Here is a 20,492-nt window from a genome sequence, read left to right on the forward strand (position 1 = left end):
CCACCCCTCCCATTGAGAAGGTGAACATTTTGACGTAGATTATACATATGTAGTCATCATGTAAAACATTTTCATATTAGTCTTGTTATGAAAGAAAACAGACCAAAATAATAATAACAAAATCTAGAAAATAAAGTTAAAGTATGCTTCAGTCTTCATTCATACTCCATCAGTTATTTTTCTGGAGGTAGGATAGCATTTTTCATCAAGTCTTTCAGAATTGTCTTGGATCTTTGTATTGCTAAGAATAGCTAAGTCATTCACACCTGATCATCATACAGTATTACTGTTACTGTGTACAGTGTTCTTCTGATTCTGCACACTTTACTTTTCATTATTTCATATAAATCTTTCTAGGTATTTCCTTCTGAAGGCATCCTGCTTGTCATTTCTTATAGCGTAATAGTACTCCCTTACAATCCTGTAGCACAGTTTGTTCAACCATTTCCCAATCAATGGACATCCCTTTAATTTCCAGTTCTTTGCCACCACAAAGGTTGCTGTAAATATTTTTGTACATATAGGTCCTGTTCCTTTTTTTTTTTTTTAATCTCTTTGGGACACAGATCTAGTAGTGTGTCCTGGGTCAAAGTAGCTGGTTCAAAGGCTATGCACAGTTTTATAAAGCCTTTTGAGCATAGTTCCAAATTGTTTTTCAAAATGGTTGGATCAGTTCACAGCTCCACCAACACTGCATTAGTGTCCCAATTTTCCCACATCCCCTCCAACGTTTGTCATTTTCCTTTTCTATCATATTAGCCAATTTGATAGGTCTGAAGTGGTACCTCAGAGTTGTTTAATTTGCATTTCTCTAATCAGTAGTGATTTAGAGCATTTTTCATATGACTATTGATAGCTTTGATTTCTTCTTCTGAAAACTGCTTGTTCATATCTCTTGGTCATTTATTAATTGGGGAATGACTTGCATTCTTATAAATCTTACTTCTACACATAGTTGAGAAATGAAGCATTTCTAGAAGAAACGTGGTAAACATTTCTCCCCAGTTTTCTGCTTTCCTTCTAATCTTGGCTGCATTGGTTTCATCTGTGTAAGATCTTTTTAATTTAATGTAGTCAAAATTATCCGTTTTATACCCTCTTATCTCTTGTTTTGTTATAAATTCTTCCCTGATCCATAGATCTAACAGGTAAAATTTCCCCTGGTCCCCTAATTTGCTTAGGGTATCATCTTTTATGTCTAAATCATGTAGCCATTTTGACCTTATCTTGGTATACAGTGTGAAAAATTGGTCTATACCAAGTTTCTGCCAAAGCGCTTTCCAGTTTTCACAGCAGTTTTTTTCAAATAGTTCTTGTCCCTAGAGCTTCAATCTTTGGGTTTATCAAACTGTAGATTACTGTGGTCATTTACTGTTGTGTATCATTTATTGTGTACCTGATCTATTCCACTGATCCACCACTCTATTTCTTAGCCAGTACCAGATTGTTTTGATGATTGCTGCTTTATAATACAATTTGAAATCTATATAGCTAGACCACCTTCCTTCACATTTGTTATTTCATTAACTCCCTTGATATTCTTGAGTTTTTGTTCTTCAAGATGAAGTTTGTTATGATTTCTTTGTAGTTCTATAAAATAATTTTTGATACTTTGGTACGGTACTAATAAGTAAATTAATTTAGGTAGAATTGTCATTTTTATTATATTGGCTTGGCCTACCCTTGAACAATTAATATTTTTCCAATTGTTTAGATCTGTCTGTATTTGTGTGAAAAGTATTTAGTAATTATGTTCTCATAATTCCTTGATTTGTCTTGGTAGGTAGACTCCCAAGTATTTTATATTGTCTGCAGTTATTTTAAATGTAAATTTTCTTTTTATCTCTTGCTGCTGGACTTTGTTGGTAATATTATAGAAATGCTGATGATTTATGTGGGCTTATTTTATATCCTTCGATTTTGCTAATGTTAATTATTTCTGTTAATTTTTTATTTGGTTCTCTAGGATTCTCCAAGTTTAACATCACATCGTCTGCTGAGTGGTAGTTTTGTTTCCATATTGCCTATTCTAATTCCTTCAATTTTTTTTCTTCTCTTATTTCTATAGCTAGCATTTCTAGTATGGTATTGAATAATAGTAGTGATAATGTGAATCCTTGCTTCTCCTCTACTTTTGCCCTTGGTCTTATTGGGAAGTTTTCTAGCTTATCCCTATTACGTGTGCTTGCTGATGGTTTTAGACAGATCCTACTTATCTTTTAATGAAAGCTCCATTTATTACTGTGCTCTCTCTAGTGTTCTTAATAGGAATGAGCGTTGTTTTCTGTCAAAGCTTTTTCTCTATCTATTGAGATAATCATGATTTTTGTTTTGTTATTGATGTAGTCATTTGCACTGCTTTTGTTGTTCAGTCATGCCTACTCTTAGTGACCTCATTTGGGTTTTTTTGGCAAAGATACTGCAGTAGTTTACCATTTCCTTTGCCATCTCATTTAATAGATGATGAAACCGAGGCAGACAAAGTTAAGTGACTTACCCGAAGTCACACAGCTAGTAAATGTGTAAGGCCAGATCTAACTTATGAAGATTAGTGTTGCTGACTCCAGACCCAACACTCTATTTATTCACAGTGGCTCCTAGCTGCTCCCAGTTATGCTGATAGTTTTTCTAATATTGAACCAGCCCTGCATTCCTGTTGTATAAAATATAGTGTTATGATCTTGGTTGTATAATGACCTTTGTTATATATTGCTGTAATCTCTCCTTGCTAGTATTTTTTTTTTAATTTTTGCATCAATATTCATTAGGGAAATTGGTCTGTAGTTTTAATCTGTTTTTTGCTCTTTCTCTTATAGGCATCAGCGCTATATTTGTGTCATAAAAGGAATTTGATAGGACTCATTTGCCTGTTTTTCTAAATAGTTTATGTAGTAGTGGAATTAATTGTTCTTTAAATGTTTGGTAGAATTCACTTGTGAATGTATTTGGTCCTGGAGACTCTTAGGGATCTAATTGTTGGCTTGTTCAATTTCTTTTTTTAAGATAGGGTTATTTAAGTATTCTATTTCCTCTTCTGTTAATCTGGGAAATTTATATTTTTGTAAATATTCATCCATTTCACTTAGATTGTCAGACTTATTAGCCTGTAATTGGACAAAGTAATTCTTAATAATTGCTTTAATTTCATCTTCATTGGTGGTAAACTCACCTCTTTCATTTTTGATACTGGTAATTTGGTTTTCTTCTTTCTTTGCTTTTTTTTTCCCCAAATCAAATTAATCAATGGTTTTATCTGGTTTTTTTTCCCATAAAACCATCTCCTAGTTTTATTAGTTCAATGGTTTTCTTATTTTCAATTTTATTAATCTCTCCTTTAATTTTTCAGGATTTCCAATTCATTGTTTAAATGGATATTTAAAATTTTTTTTTTCAGTTTCATGTCCACTTCATTAATCTGTTCTTTCTCAGTTTTATTGATGTAAGCATTTCGAGATATAAAATTTCCACATAGTACTGCTTTGATTGCATCCTATAAATTTTGGTATGTTGTCTCATTGGTGTCACTCTGTTTAATGAAATTACTGATTGTTTCTATGATTTGTTCTTTGACCCCTTCTCTCAATGCAGCCCTCTTTCTCATCCCTTTATTTATTTGTTTTTGGATATTATCCCATCATAGTCGTCTCACACCCATGCCCTGTGTCTGTTATACTCCTTCTAATTGCCCTAATAATGAGAAAGCTCATAGGAGTTACAAGTATCATCTTCCCATGTAGCAATGTAAACAGTTTAACCTTATTGAATCTCTTATGAGTTCTCTTTCCTGTTTACCTTTTTATGCTTTTCTTAAGTCTTTATTTGAAAGTCATATTTTCTATTCAGCTCTGATCTTTTCATCAAGAATACTTCAAAGGATTCTATTTCATTAACTATCCATTCCCCCCCCCCAAAAATATTATACTGAGTTTTGTTGTGTATGTGATTTTTGGTTGTAATTTTAGTTCCTTTGCTCTCCGGAATATCATATTCCAAGCCTTCTGATCCTTTAACGGAGAAGCTGCTAAATTTTGTGTTATACTGATTGTAGTTTCACAGTATTTGAATTGTTTCTTTGTGGCTGCTTGCAATATTTTCTCCTTGACCTGGAAGCACTGGAATTTGGCTATAATATTCCTGGGACTTTTCATTTTGTGATCTTTTTCACTAGGTGATGAGTGGATTCTTTTAATTTCTGTTTTACCTTCTGTTTTTAGGATATCAGGGCAGTTTTCCTTGATAATTTCTTGAAAGACAACCTTTATACTTTTTTTTTTGATCGTGGCTTTCCAGTACTCTAATAATTCTTAAATTATTTCTCTTCAATCTTTTTTCCAGTCTTTTTCAATCTTTTTTTTAAATGAGGTAGTTTACATTTTCTTCTATTTTTTAATTCTTTAGAGTTTGTTATATTATTTCTTGATGTCTCATGGAGTTATTAGCTTCCACTTGTCCCATTCTAATTTTTAATGAATTCTTTTCTTCAGTGAGCTTTTGCACCTCTCCTTTCATTTAGCCAATTCTACTTTTTTAAAAAATTTTTTTCAACATTCATTTCCATAAGCTTTTGAGTTTTAAATTATCTTCCCCTCCCTTCTCCCCTCCTTCTCCAAGATGGCATGCAATCTGATATAGGCTCTGCATATACATTCCCATTAAACATATTTTCACATTAGTCATGTTATGTAAAGAAGAGTTATAACCAATAGGAGGAACCACAAGAAAGCAGAAACAAATGAAACAGAAGAAAAAAAAGAGCAAATAGCATGCTTCGATCTGCATTCAAACTCCATAGTTCTTTCTTTGGATGTGGATAGCATTTTCCATCAGGAGACCTTTGGAAATGTCTTAGATCCTTGCATTGCTGAGAACGGTTAACATCAATGTTAGTCATTGCAGAACGTGGCTGTTACTGTGTATGGTGTTCTCCTGGTTCTGCTCACTTCACTCAGCATCAGTCCATACAAGTCTTTCCAGGTTTTTCTGAAGTCTGCTTGCTTATCATTTCTTATAGCACAATAGTATTCCATTACATTCATATGCCACAATTTGTTCAGCCATTCCCCAATTGATGGGCATCCTCTCAATTTCCAATTCTTTGCCACCACAGAAAGAGCTGCTATAAATATTTTTTGGTCCTTTTCCCATTTTTATGATCCCTTTGGGATACAGTCCTAGAAGTGCTATTACTGGGTCAAAGGATATGCACAATTTTATAGCCCTTTGGGCATAGTTCCAAATTGTTTTCCAGAATGGTTGGATCAGTTCACAACTCCACCAACAATGCATTAATGTTTGAATTTTCCTACATCTTCTCCAGCATTTATCATTTTCCTGTTTTGTCATGTTGGCCAATCTGATAGGTGTGATGTGGTACCACAGAGTTGTTTTGATTTGCATTTCTCTAATCAATAGTGATTTAGAGCATGTTTTCATGTGACTATAGATGGCTTTAATTTCTTCATCTAAAAACTGCTTGTTCATGTCCTTTGACCATTTATCAATTGGGGAATGACTTGTATTCTTATAAATTTGACCCAGTTCTCTATGTATTTTAGAAATGAGGTCCTTATCAGAGACACTGGTTGTAAAAATTCTTTCCCATTTTTCTGCTTCCCTCCTAATCTTGGTTGCATTGCCTTTGTTTGTGCAAAAACTTTCCAACTTAATGTAATCAAAATTACCCATTTTGCATTTCGTAATGTTCTCTGTCTCTTGTTTGGTAATAAATTCTAAATCTGACAGGTAAACTATTCATTGCTCTCCCAGTTTGCTTATAATATCAGCCTTTACATCTAAATTGTGTATCTGTTTTGGCTTTATTTTAGCATATGGTGAAAGATGTTGGTCTGTGCCTAGTTTCTGCCATACTCTTTTCCAGTTTTCCCAGCAGTTTTTGTCAAATAGTGAGTTCTTATCCCAGAAGCTGGAGTCTTTGGGTTTATCAAATTTTACCAAGCTGTTGACTCTTTTTTCATGATTTTCTTGCATTACTCTTATTTCCTTTCCCAATTTTTTCCTCTGCCTTGCTTATTTGATTTTTAAAATCCTTTTTGAGCTCTTCCAGTAATTCTTTCTAGGCCTGAGACCAGTTTACATTTTTTCTTTGAAGCTTTGTATGTAGTTGCTTTGACATCGTTGTCTTCTTCTAATTTTTTGTTTTGATCTTCTCTGTTGCCACAGCAACTTTCTATGGTCAGGTTCTTTTTTTGTTGCTATTGTTTGCTCATTTTTCCAGCTTATTTCTTGACTTGTAATTTTACATTAAAATTGGGCTGTACTCAGGTTGGGGGGAGGAGATTACCCCAAACTCCAGGTTTTTTGTGCTGCTGTTTTCAGGGTTAGTTCTGGGGGTCAGTGAGTTCTCAGTTCTTCCAAGGTGGTAGGATCTAAGGAGCAGTGTGGTCACTGCTCTCCTGGCCTGTCCACTGGTCTGTGAGTGACCACAGACACTCTTTTACCTCCTGAGACTGTGAACAGGGTCCCTATTCCTGCTAGTACTCCTCTCCACCCAGAGACTGCAACCCAGAACCACATATGGGCATTGCAGCAGAGTCTTGCCCCCAGTGCCAGCAAAGGGACCCCTGTAATCTCCTTCTGACCAGTTGTCTGAAACTCTTACCATCTGTGGGCTAAGAGATCCCCCAGTGTAGTCACCGCTAAGGCCTACTGCTGGCTTGCTGGGGCATGGCCTACACTGGACTGCACTCCACTCTCACCCCAGTGAGACGGACCTCTCCTTCAGACCTTATAAGTTGTCTTGGACTGGAAAATTGTTTTGCCCCATCCTTTTGTTGCTTCTCACTGCTCCAGGATTTGTTTGGAGGTGCTATTTTAAAAGCGTTTGTAGGGAAATTTGGGAAAGCTCAGGCAAGTCCCTGCCTTTACTCCACCATCTCGGCGCTTCCTCCTCCAAAAACATTTTTTTTAGGTCCCTACAATATATAAGCACTATGCTGGGTGCTCATGATACAAAGAGAAAAACAATAGAGTCCCTGCCTTCAAGGAGCTTTCTTTGTACCTGCGGGGTACAATATGTACCAGCACATAAGTGAAAATTATCTTTAAATTATAGGAAGTAATTTTAAGGAGAAAAGAAGTCTTAACAGCTGGAAGCAGAGGTGTGGGTGTAAGTATGAAGGCGTGTCAGGAAAGAGCTCACATGAGTTATGGCAACTTACCTGTCCTCTGAAAAAAATTGGATTCTGTGAGGCAGAGAAGTAAGCAGGGAATTCATGCTAGTCACAAGTGGCCGCTTGTGCAGAGGCACAAAGGAAAGAGATTTGTGTGGACAGAGAACAAGTGACAGTCTGGTTTGATTGATGTAGAGACGATATTAAGGGGGGAGTGTGTGAAGTACAGTGGACAGTGCTCTGTAGGATGTCCCAAAAGTGTTAATGCAATTTTATACTGTAATATATTTTTACCACCATTTTCCCTTTATAGTTTTTTTAAAAAGAAATTTTATCATTTGCTACTCACAAAGACCTTTAGTTTCATTCTTCATGAAGCTTTAATAGCTTAAAACAACACTCAGAGTTTTGGGCCACCCCCCTGATTGTTGAGTTCTTTAGGAATACCACTAATTGGATAAGCAGGAACTCCTGCAGTTGACCCTGAGCATTTTTGGTAGCTCCAGAATTCTTCTCTTTAGGGGAGGCCCATGATTAAGCCATGTGTGGAATATAAGTATATATATAAACTGTATAACAGACTATAACCTTTTTTAGGGTTGACTTCTCTTTCCACATTATGGTTTCTTGCTTAGTATAGTCTTTCTAATTCTTTCCCATAGGCACAGTGAGAAGATTCCTAGAAATTCATGGGGAGACCATTGAAAAAGTAGTATTTGCTGTCTCTGAGCTTGAAGAGGTATTTTACTAATTATATCATGTGGTCAGAACTCTTAAGAAATAAGCAATTGTCTTGTGATTGTGTTTGTCTTATTAAAATGAATTTGGAGTACTGAAAGAGATGCATCCTGAATGTCTTAATATTTAACACTTACTTTTGCCCACTGAATAGGACTACAAAACACCTATTGAAACTGAATGAAATTCTGACTGGGTAACATTTTGACATTTTAGCTCAATGCTTTTAGAAAATGAATCAGTTCACTTTCAGTTTGAACTGGTTTATTACTTTTTTTTAATTTAATTATAGTATCATTCAGAATTAAATTAAAAAAATTAGTATTTGATTTTGGATCAGTTCAAAGTTCAGCAGATTAGCATAACTAATTATCACTTTTACTTCATGATCAGTTTGTTTCAGGTCCCTGCTATAGAATTTATAGATACAAATAGAAATAAATATTCATACACAGTACACACGCACACAAAATATGTACATATGTTAATGTGCGGACTCATGAATATGCTTATGTGTGTTAGTCTTCCCCACTACTTTCCACCTTAATTGGCTAGACATAGTGAATGAAAACATTGCCCATGTCTGCTTTGAAGAAATTACTTATTTTCACAAACTACTTTCCTTCCTGTTCACAGGCCACCTACAGAAAGCTACTTCCTTTATATTTTCCAAGGTCATTAAAGGAAGAAGGCCAGTCTTTACCCTACCTTCCTGCAGATATTGGAAATGCTGAAGGGGAACCAGTAGTACCAGAGCGACAGATCAGGATAAGCGAAAAACCAGGTGCTCTGGACGGTGAGTTGAACGCTTAGCTCTACCTTGGGAACATCTGTTATCTATGAATCAATGAAGAACTAGAATTGAATCAGAAAGACTTCTTTCACCTCTGAGAGGCTGACTTATAGTGTCACAGTAAGCTTTGTACCCAACAGAAAATTCGTACTTCTTCATTATATCTATCTTTGTGACTTAGACCGGTGTCACGAACAGATTGCATGATTGTTGTCATCTGGAAGCTATATTAAATAGGATTACCATATGCCTCAGAGCTATATTAAGGAGCAAATTGTCAATTTTGCATTCTTTTTAAATTAAAATTCTCAGTACAAATAACTTTGGCTCCATAATTGGGTCAGAGCTTTAAAAATATATTTTATCACACAGGTATACTGGTTTGAAAAAGTCCTTCTTTGCTTTTAGCCTTGTTTCTGTCCCGATCATTTTATCAATGCAAACATTGCTGTTACAGACAACCTAGAAGAGGAAGATGAGGGCTTGGGCACTGATCTCTCCTTCATTGGGTCTCACGCTTTTGCTCGAATGGAGGGAGATGTTGACAAGCAGAGACGACTGATCCTTCAGGGACAGCTCTCAGAGGCTGCTCTGCAGAAACAGCATCAGAGAAAGTAAGCCTAATGTGCCCTATGTGAATTGGGGGAGGGGGGAATCCCAAAGACATATACCCATATTGCTCGTTCTTGTTTAGATTTGCTGTTAGTGAGAAAGAAAATGGGCAGTGAATTCTGTCAGACACTGCAGAGAGGCCAGGATTTTTGGTAACCTAGAAGAGCTCAGTTTCATTGGAGTGGTAGGGATGAAAGCCGAATTGTAAGAGGTTAGGAAGTGAGTTAGGGTGAGAAGGAAGCCCAAATATTAGTTATCCTCTCTTCTGACAGAATCTGCGAATCCTCTTCATCCAATGTAGAGCATACAAAATTACTTTCTCCACACAGTAGAAAAGTACTTTTCCTGATCTTTGTTAAATGCATTATTCCTGACCAAGAGTCCTTCATTCCTGTCTTTTAGTTTTTGGCCCAGCAACCTGAATGCTGTTCTCTGACACCATCTTCTTAACTAGCTATTAATTTTGATACCTGACTTCCTCTTCCGAAGCCCGTACCTGCAGTCAGCAGCAGAGCTAATGCTAAAGGCACGCCATGACCTTTAGGCTTCATTTTATGCTCGAAGCTTCATAATCCATAAAAAATGTTTTCTAAATTCCTTTTGGAGGAATACTTTATCCCTTCAGTGAGTCACCAGAAATAGGTATTTTGGGAAGGGGAGTGAGATTATATTTGACAAATTTCTGGAAGCTCTGTCACATCCCCTTTAAACACTCTGGGAAGACAGTATGTATGTTATCAGGGCAACATATGGCTTTTGTGCTATCTCTCAGCAGGAAAACACCAATGATCATATATCTTCCTCCTGTGCCCCATACCATGTGTCTTCTCTCCGTGTTGAATCTGTTCATCCTCCTTACCATCCCTGAACACCATGAGAAATTATTTCTTCCTCAAAGGGTCCAGGCCAACCCTTTTATAACCTTCAAACATCCAGTGGTCTTTTCTCCTTCTTTGTGTTGTGTTTTTCTACCCTACAGACTCCTGAAATTGGTCTGGATCCTTTTCTTTCTTTTCACATTCTTTTTCCTTATAGATTTCTTATTTAAGCACTTCTCTTCTTTCATTCTCCCTGATCCCCCAGTAAGCTGAAAAGTAGAGGAGTGTTCCTTCATTTCTTTCTCTCAAGTGGATCTTACCTAGCAGCATTGCATAGTGGAAAGAGTTCTCAACTTTCCCCAGGAGACTTGAGGATTTGAATCGAATCAGTTATATGTTGATGACAAATCAACCTCAGCTTCCTTATTTGTAAAATGATTAGAATACTTGCAACTACTTCACAGGTTTTTCAAGTAAAAGGCTTTGCAAATATTGAAGTGTTATATAAATGTGAGTTGTTATTTTCCCAAAAGAGTTACCAAAAACACATCTACGCTTACTAACCTACACCTTTATTCAGTCTTTAAGAAAAGGTGTTTACTTGATGAATAATAGTATTAATATAGTGCTTTAATGTTTGGAAAGATGAAATAGGAAAAGCAAGGCATTCACAAATAATTTTCTATAGCAGATCAAATCTTCAATATGGATCTCTGTAAAGAATATAAGATCCCATTGTTCTGTGGTTGATTACAAGAAATTATACAACTGGAGAAAGCGTTACACAACCTTAAAAGCCATTCTCAAACAACATGCCTTCTGTGCATATATGATCATACAAGATTACATTGTGCATTGTAAGAGATGCAGTCATGGAAATGACTTTGTTTGTTATCAAATAGGGTATCAAACAGAGACGTATTCACTAATAACATGCAGCATCATCATGGAAACCATCTTATACAAAAACAAAATGAAAGAGAGGTTCTAACTTTCCCCTTTTCTTTTTGAAGTATGTTATTTGGGCCTGAGAGCCAGACTTTGCCTTATATGTCCAACAGAGAGGAGATGAAAAGGGATCTGTCTCCCTTCACTCCTGGCACCACTGGTGACTGCACACGTGGGAGAGAGAATGTGTGCTTGCCTAGATGAACATGAGACTGAACCAGGAGTCCCTGACTGACTGCCTCTTCTGCTTTTCTTTCCCTTATCCCAGGTGGTGGTAGTAATAATAATAATAATAAGTAACACATATAGCATCTACTATGTTGCCAGACAGTATGTTAAACGCTTTATAAATATCTCATTTGATCCTCCCAACAACCCTGGGAGGTGGGTGCTTTTGTCATCTCCATTTTACAGTTGAAGAAACTGAGTTAGACAGAGGTTAAGTGACTTGCCCAGAGTCACACAACTGGTAAGTGTCTGATGCTAGATCTGAACTCAGTCCTTCCTGCCTCCAGGCCCAGCTCTCTATCCACTGCATCTTAGCAGCTCTTTTGTGACCCTGAGAGTTCAAGGCATCTAAGTCAGGGAGCTTGTTGCCTAGCAGGAGATGATTTTTCACAACAACTTCTTGGAGAAGAAAAGGTGACCTCACCAGGAAGTTACCATAGACAGACAAGAGGATGTAGAAAGCCCCCACCAGGCCCTGCTTACCGGAAGAGCTGGGCTTGTGAGTTGTGTACAAAGCCCACGTCAGCACTTAGTATGTGCTGTTTTTGATGCTGGGTCCCAAAAGTCTCAAGAATCTTTACTTTCCCAGGTTAAGATAATAGAGGCATTCCTTATTGTTTCATGTTTTAAGTAGTTGTCTTAAGTTTTTTGAGTGATAGAGGGAATAAATTACTGCCGGAGGAAGGGAGCGACCTACATTGAATGAAGGGAGCGACCTACATTGAATGAAGGGGAGTACTGCCTTGACCATGACATCTTGATGATTGCATCAAACCAGATCCTTCTCATTTACCTCCACAGTTACTCAATAAATGAGCCTGGTTACCCAGAAAAAATAAAGTGGGTAAAAAATAAATATGGCCTAGATTATGACATGCTGTTAGATTAAAGGTGACCATAGAGTATCAGCACCTACATCATTTTTTAAAAATTTATTTGTTTTTGGTTTTCAACATTCACTTTTATAAGATTTTGAGTTTTAAGTTTTCTCACCCTCCTTCCTTTCCGCCTCCCCAAGACAGCATGCAATCTGATATAGGCCATACATATACAATCATATTGAACGTATTTCCACATTAGTCATGTTGTAAAGAAAAATTAGAACCAAAGAGAAAAACCATGAGAAAGAAAAAAACAACAAAAAGAGAGCAAATAGTATGCTTTGATCTGCATTCAGACTCCATAGTTCTTTCTCTGGATATGGATAGCATTTTCCGTCATGAGTCTTTTGAAGTTGTCTTAGATCCTTCATTGCTGAGAAGAGCTAGGTCTCACACAGTATGGCTGTTACTGTATACAATGTTCTCTTGGTTCTGCTCACTTCACTCAGCATCAGTTCATGCAAGTCTTTCCAGGTTTTTCTGAAGTCTGCCTGCTCATCATTTCTTATGGAACAGTAAGTATTCCATTACATCAGCACCTACATCTTGTACAGATAAGTGGAGATTAAATTCAACGTGGGCCCAGAATTGAATAGTAGTATCCCACTAAGGCAGTAACAAAGGACATTAATGGTCCTAAAGTGCTTGCTACCCCAAAAGCTAATGCTTCTGACTACACTATTCTCCTGGTAATATTCTATTACAACAAATTATGGACCACCAAAATCACAATGAAGTTTCAATTGCAAGCGTCCCAAAAGCTAACAGACACATCCTGAGCGTAAGCAGCATGTAGAATTTTACCACTGTTGACTTACTAGCAAGAAGTGACAAGGATGTATGACTAGTAAAGCAGATGGCCTTGAGTATCCACGAAATATCAAAAGAATCAGAGGAAGGTTTGTAACTCATTAAGCAGTTCCTGGAGGAATCTCTAACTCAGTAAGTGAGCTCCTTGAGATGAGGGACTATTTTTGTTTTGCTTTGGTTTTTTGTGGCTTTTTTTGTATCTTCAACAGTTGGCGCGTAGTAGGCACTTAATAAATGCTGATCAGTTGACTGACTGCCTGCCTGCCTTACAAAAAGATGTTAACTATAGAAGTAGAGGGAGTACTCTTACCAAGGACATAGACTTCTATATCTAAAGCTGGTAGGGCCCTTGAGAGAGAGCCAGTCTATCTAAATTTTACAGATAAAGAAACTGAGGCTGAGAGAGGTTAAGTGACTTACCAAAGGTCCAGTGCTATTAGGTGGCACGTTTTTCAAGCACCGTGGATCTGTTGAAGCATCTTATAAATCTCGGTCAAACCTAAGTCATTTTGATGTTTTAAAATAAAAGCGTAGAATGTAGTTCTTGGGATCTGGATCATAGACTTGTTTCTGAAGGGGCTTCAACTAAATCAGTTTGGGACAAATAGGTGTTATTTTCTTTAGGATCTCCTGAGAATATGCTTTTATCTGAGTAACTCCTTTATGGATTAACACTCTTGATATGCTAAATGTTTTATAAAATCCAGAAAATAAATGGTAATTTCTACGATGTTTCCTGGTGATACACATTGTTACAGATGAACCCGAGGCAGTTAATACAAAAATGTATTTTTTGATCATGTTCTCAGAATATACATCTCAAAGAAAATAATGAAATTACCTTTTCAGATTTTGAACTCTAATGTAAATTATTAACACTTCTTTGTACAGGAGTGTGTAGAAAGACAGTTTTAGGGGAAGACTCTAAAGACTTTCTTGGGATAATCATGCAATAATTTAACATGTGCATAGTCATAGACATTTGGATCCGTGACCTCATCGATATAAATATTGCTTTCAGCATTGTAAGTGTAGCAAGTCCCTCGGGGCCGGTCTATTCCATACAGCTATTGTCTGTTCCCTCCCATAAATTCCTCATAGAAGGTACACCCAGTATGCTAGATGCCTTCCTTGTTTGCTTGACATCACATGAAGCACTCAGGCTCTCTGTCTCTCTCATCATATAACAAGGTTATCTTTTTTCACTTGTTTCTTTGATGACTTCTTCACTCTGCATCTCTTTCTTCATTTGTAGTATATTATGGCCTACTCAAGTAAGTTCAACATTTCCCATTCCAGTCCAACCCCCACACTGCTACCAAAGTGATTTTCCTTAAATGTAATTAAAACCATGACACTCCTCTACTTAGTCAGCTCCAGTAGCTTCCTGTTGCCTATTGGATAAAATATAAATTTCTCTGTTTCACTTTTACTGCCTTTTACAACCTAGTCCCAGGCTATCCTTGTAGTTTCGTTAGACATTACTCCCTTCTTATGCTCCACAGTAGAGCCAACCCGGCCTTCTATTTGTTCCTTTTCTTCACACAGAACACTTAGTCTCCTTCTCTATGACTTTACAATAGCTGTATCTCATGTCTATCATGCTCTTTCCTCATAGAATCCCTTTCTCTTTAAGACTCAGCCATGAGTCATATATAAATTTCACATACTCAGCCTATTCCATAAAGTTTTTTCTGATGCCCCCAGCTCCTAGTACCCTCTCTTCCAACTACTCTATATTTATGTTTCATATATATTTGTATTTATCTTCTTCATATTCTGCATGTATATATATATATATATATATTATATATATATATATATAATATATATATATAATATATATATATAAATAAAAATACACACATATATACTTGCTGTGTCCCTCATTAGCAATGAGGGTAAGCTCCTTGAGATTAAGTAGTGTTCCTTTTTTGTATCTGTATCCTCATTGCCTAACAATACTTAGAGCATAGTAAATTCTTAATACATGCTTATTGATAGATTGTAGACTCTAATGTGCAGTATCTCATAGTTGTACAATACTGATAGAATATTAATATTAAAATATAGTTTGGGTTCATTAACATTTTCTAAAGGTGATCCAGCCCTCCCTCCTCCTCCTCTTTAATTTTGTTTCTGACTCATCCATTTTTTCAGTATCTGCCCAAGCAGATATAATTATGGACAAACTCTATAGGTTGTCCGTACAACTGCATGTCACACTCTGAATAATAGGCTGTCTTCATCTTCTTGGCTTTTTCTTTTTCTTTCTTTTTTTTTTTAAAGGCAGTTGGGGTTAAGTGAACTTGCCTGGGGTCACACCGCTACTAAGTGTCAAGTGCTTGGTCTGAGGCTGGATTTGAACTCAGGTGCTCATGACTTCAGGGCTGGTGCTCTATCCACTGTGCCACCTAGCTGTCCTTTCTTGGCTTTTTCTATGACAAGCCATACTCTCTTGAATGATTTTCAATTTCATCCATCAGCCTCTGCATTATTCTAGGGCTTAATGCAGCCAATACAACTGTCATCCATAAAGAGAATCATAGAATCACCATCTGCAAGGAATCCCTCTTCCATGTAATCTTGACATAATATTGGTGAAAATATATGTCCCTGTTTTATGATTCACCCGATATCAACAATTAGACGAGTTGTTGAACAAGGTTATCTGTTATATATGGGAGAAAACTGGTTGGAAAGGAAAACCGATGGTGTGTGGCTCTATCAAATCAGATTTCTTTTTTATAGTCATCAAACAATATCAGAGTAGGATTATACTCAACATATTTCATATAAATATCTTACCCTAAATATGTGTCTAAGTTACTGTGTTACTCAACAGAGAGTACTATTATTAGCAGATTATTTATATTAGTTTTCCGAGATAATCTTAGAATAGAAAAACTATGTAGGCTTTCCCCTCTTCCCATCACAGGGAACATTGGTTGTATTATAGTTTAAAATAATTGCCGTAAGTAAATGTTACTGCCTTTTACCATGTCACAAATTTCATATACTTTTAAAGACAGTTGAGTGAACTCTCAACTTTCTCGTCTCTGTATGATATGATCAATATAGATACTACTTTTTGACTCTAGCCATTTTTTATATTTCTAAATCTTCCCAGTTTTCCAACTTTCATAACATCATGATGCAAATGGAAAAATACACTATGATACAGTTCTGTTTGTGTACCCAGCAAAGTACTTGCTTTCACAATATGAATTCTACTTTACTGATTTGTTTCACTGTTACATGCAGCATTAATTGACGTAAATTTGTACATAAGCAGCCATTTGTCCATCTTCTATTAGGTTCAATAGACTTTCTAGTCAGCAGCATATTCATATTTTACTAAATGTATCTGTTTATATAAAAATCCTTAATTCCATCTTCACTTTGGTGTTTGTTTTTTTAGTCCGCTTTAATCATACAGAAACATTAAAAGCCTCTAGATGGCGCTAGTAAATAGCTTCATGTGATGCTGCCACCATATTCTTGGGTTCTTTGAAGGCCTCAAAAATAGGAAAACTTGTTACCGTCTTCAGCTTAAAAGTTAATAGTTAAATTGAATTTCTGGTCTTCTGTTTATTTGTTTTTCCTGTTTCAAAGTTTTGGGATTACAGAATGCCTATATTATAAATCTCTTGACGTTTATTATTTTTATGTACTAATTTGAGTGAATAGCTGACTGTCCCCGCCACTCCCCCTCCCCCATCTTCAACTTAAAAAGTTGATAGTTAAAGTGAATATCTGGTCTTCTGCTTGTGTGTTTTTCTTATTTCCAAGTTTTGAGATTACAGGATGTCTGTATTATAAATCTCTTCATACGTAGTATTTTTATGTGCTAGTTTGAGTGCATAACTAACTGTCCACTCCTCCTTGAATTCTCTCCCTCCTCATCCCTGTCTCCTGGGTTCCCAGCTCAAATCTCGCCTTATGCAAGTATCCTTTTGCAGCCCTCCTCAATCTCAGTGCCTTCTTCCCAAGATTATCTCCGGTTTGTTCTGTGTATTATTTTGTTTATACATAGTTGTTTGCATTTGTCTCCCCCATTACACTGGGAGCTTCTTGAGAGCACAGACTATTTTTTTGCTTTCTAGCTCCACTGCTTAGCACCGTGCCTGGCATTGAAGTAAGAGATGTCTGCGTTTCAGCTTGATCGTCTGTGAAATGAAAAGGCTGAACTAGATGACCCTTTATGTGCCTGCTAGTTCTAAATCCTACAGTCAAGCAAGCATCGAAGTACCTACTATGTGCCGTATCACACAGTTGCTAAAGAGAGACCATAATTTCTCTTAATGAGCATTGTACTTTGCCTGTTTAAAGAAAACCGGCTTAAAAATGTCATTGATGTTAAGAATTCCCAGTGAGAACACTCCTTTTTATCAGTATAAATTGGTATTTACTTTGCCTGGAGCCCAGTGGAGTTAAGTGACTTGCCCAGGATGACACAACCAGTATGTGTCAAAGATATCTCGTGAATCTAGATCCTCCTCACTTTTAAGCCTGCCTTTCTGTCCACCAAGGTCCAGGTACCTCTTGCCTAGCATCTACAGCTGGGTCCCATTTAGGGCAAATAGGGAATCTTCTAAAATATGTGAATCCACGTTTTATATTACCATTGGCCTGGAACCAGTAACCATATTTTACATAATTATAGCTTCAAATAGTGCTTCATGCTAATCAAAACACAGCTGTAATAGGTGTTTAATAAATGACTGGTTTGAATAGTGACGAGATGTTGACCATATCTGAGTAGATTATCCCAAACATTTTTTAACTTCCTAAAATGTAATTTTTCCCCCATCTCTAAAGTACAAGGATCTTCAGTTAGTGATATTCTTAGAAGAAATGAGTGTATTTTATCATAAACAGGACTTGATTGGGCCATACAACAAATAATCCTTTTGTCAAATACTAGTAGTGGTAGGTTTGTTTCACTCCTTTTAAACTTAATGACATTTAAATTCACTGCATCATAAATCACACATTGTAATGTATCGTATGTATTGCTCCACAAGACTTTACTAAGCATCATTTCTTTTTCACAGCTGAAGAAATTAGGCATGTTATCTATAAATTCAAAGTGAATAAATCTAAGTTCCTAGAGATTTTATCCATTTGTAATGCTGATTAAGTGCATGATTTGGGGCAAAATATAGTTACTTCCCAGCATTTAATTTTTCTATCAGCAAAGCAGGAATCATTTTTCTTGATAATAGGATTTTTAGACTCTCAGCTGAAATGTATTCTGTGTCATCATTTTTCCCCTCCGTTGATACTTCTTGGCAGTTTCAAGAGCCTGATAGCTCTGGTTTATATCGTTTGTCACTTTAGAGACTAGAAACATGCCAAAGAAATGATCCTTTAGCCAGAGTTTGTCCCTAGGCCATTTAGCCTAGCACTCAGCTTATTTTAAAATCGTTTTGTTGCTGTACCTTTTAATTTCTCACTTTCTGTTAGTGGCCTTATAGCAGTTGGATCTAGCAGCTGGAAGAAATGGGTTGCACTAGTATTAGTAATATCACTGCTTCTACCACACTAAGAAATGTTGTTCAAAACTGCTTATTTAAATATCTACTTTTAAAGTTCTTCGCTAATTACTGTCTCTATGTGAATAGTGTCCAGTGTAGTATAATTGACATTGTATGTGGGAAGATATTAGCTAAAATTCAATAAATTTTTCTAGCCAAGTAGTAGAGTCTTTGTGGATTAATATTTTAGTGACTGTGAGCTCATCATTGTGGGTACTTCCCTCAGCTCATTTCATTGCCTACCAGCCATGCCATCTCATCTCATTTGACTTTTGTCCACGTTCTCCCATTAATCTTCCAAAGAGGATTTATCTAACCAGTCTTCTCCTAGGTCTTTTGACATTATATGATTACCACTGTAGCACTTGAATTGTCTATCACTTGGTTTGTCTATGTCATTTTCTAATCAGACATTTCCTATATGGTATTTTTTACTTTATTATTGGTGATGTGTTATAGCCAACTTGTACCTGGACTACATCTCTCTTCATTGCCCTCCTCCCCTCCCTTTTTTTTTTCCAGTTTACTTAAAAAAAATTGTCCTTCCCTCTATTCTCCATTAAGCAATTTTTTTCAAAACCTCAAATTAAATCCCTCAATACACATACATGCTTATATGCATATATACATACGTGTGTATGTGTATGTGCACATATATGTATTGTATATGTATGTATATACACACACGTGCCTATCCATGCATACACATCCATGTATGTATAGAGGCTCAACATAATCTTGAACAATTACTATTTCTCCAGTTATTTAAGTCTGTCTTTATTTCTGCAAATAGTGTTTCATATAGTTAAATTCTCATAATCCCCATTTGAATCTGGGAAAATACACTCCCAAGTATTTTAAAGCTTCTGCATTTATTTTGAATGGGATTTTTTTTTGTTCTTTTTCTGGCTTTTCTTGATTATAATATAAGAAAGCTAATAATTGGTGTGGATTTATCTTATATCCCACAACTTTACTGGTTATCATTTCAATTAATGTTTTAGTTGATGTTTTCATTAATTCTCAGTGGTCTCTAAGTAGTACGCTATCATTTTACCTGAAGAAAGTGATAATTTTGTTTTCTCTTTGCTTCTGCTTATCCCCTCAATTTCTTTTTATTGTCTCATTGCTATAGCTAGCATTTCTAACTCTATGTTAAATAGCATTTGTACTAATTAGGGTTTCCTTGTGTTTCCCTGATCTTATTGGAAAGCCCTCTAGCTTTTCTCTATTATGTAGAATGTTTACTTTTGGTAGAGTGAGGAGAATGTTGTATTTAAAATAGTCAGAGGACCTGGATTGGAATTTTAACCTTTGTGACTTGAGACAAGTCACCGATGAGAGTGTTGAACATATGATATATCAGATCTCTTTGTACTCTGATACTCCAATCTCATAATCACTTCAGTAAAACATCAGAGTTTTGGTTTTTCCCAAGGAGTATTTTTTTTTTTGGTGAGGCAATTAGGGTTAAGTGACTTGCCTAGAGTCACACAGCTAGTGAGTGTTATGTGTGTGAGGTCAGATTTGAACTCGGGTCCTCCTGACTCCAGGGCTGATGCTCTATCCACTGCGCCACCTAGCGGCCCCGCGAGGAATATTTTTTATTAGCAATTAATATTTTGGTGACTTTGAGCTCATCATTATGGGCACTCCCTTCAGCTCATTTCATTGCCTACCAGCCATGTCATCTCATTTCATTTGACAGGGGGCAAGGAGAAGCATTTAGTTGAGGGAAACATTTATAAATTTAGCATATACTATTATCGGGTATATTCAAACTAACAAGAATATATCCTTTATTTCTCTAGTTATAATCGCTGGCTATGTCAAGCAAGAGCTGAGGATCTATCTGATATTGCTTCTTTAAAAGCCTTGTACCAGACAGGTAAGTTTAGGTACATGGTGGGTTGTTTAGAGCCCAGCATGCTATTTAATTATTAACTTTTTTTGGGTCTTCCTCCAGTTTATCTCTGCAGTGTTTAAACCTTATG

General features: G+C 36.3%; 1 protein-coding gene across 5 annotated transcripts in view; it reads left to right on the forward strand.

Annotated features, from left to right (window-relative positions):
- The window catches only part of GDAP2 (ganglioside induced differentiation associated protein 2), a 72,594-nt gene that overhangs the window by 13,810 nt on the left and 38,292 nt on the right, over positions 1-20,492 (forward strand). For all 5 annotated transcript variants that reach the window (XM_021002987.2, XM_021002964.2, XM_021002981.2 and 2 more), the window contains 4 exons: positions 7,793-7,869; positions 8,505-8,664; positions 9,119-9,275; positions 20,310-20,386. In XM_021002987.2, the coding sequence (XP_020858646.1) occupies positions 7,793-7,869; positions 8,505-8,664; positions 9,119-9,275; positions 20,310-20,386 (471 nt within the window). The remainder of the gene's footprint in view (positions 1-7,792; positions 7,870-8,504; positions 8,665-9,118; positions 9,276-20,309; positions 20,387-20,492) is intronic.

The sequence above is a fragment of the Phascolarctos cinereus genome, unplaced genomic scaffold (assembly GCF_003287225.1).
Source record: "Phascolarctos cinereus isolate Bilbo 61053 unplaced genomic scaffold, phaCin_HiC Scaffold_5;HRSCAF=322, whole genome shotgun sequence".
Lineage (NCBI taxonomy): Eukaryota > Metazoa > Chordata > Mammalia > Diprotodontia > Phascolarctidae > Phascolarctos > Phascolarctos cinereus.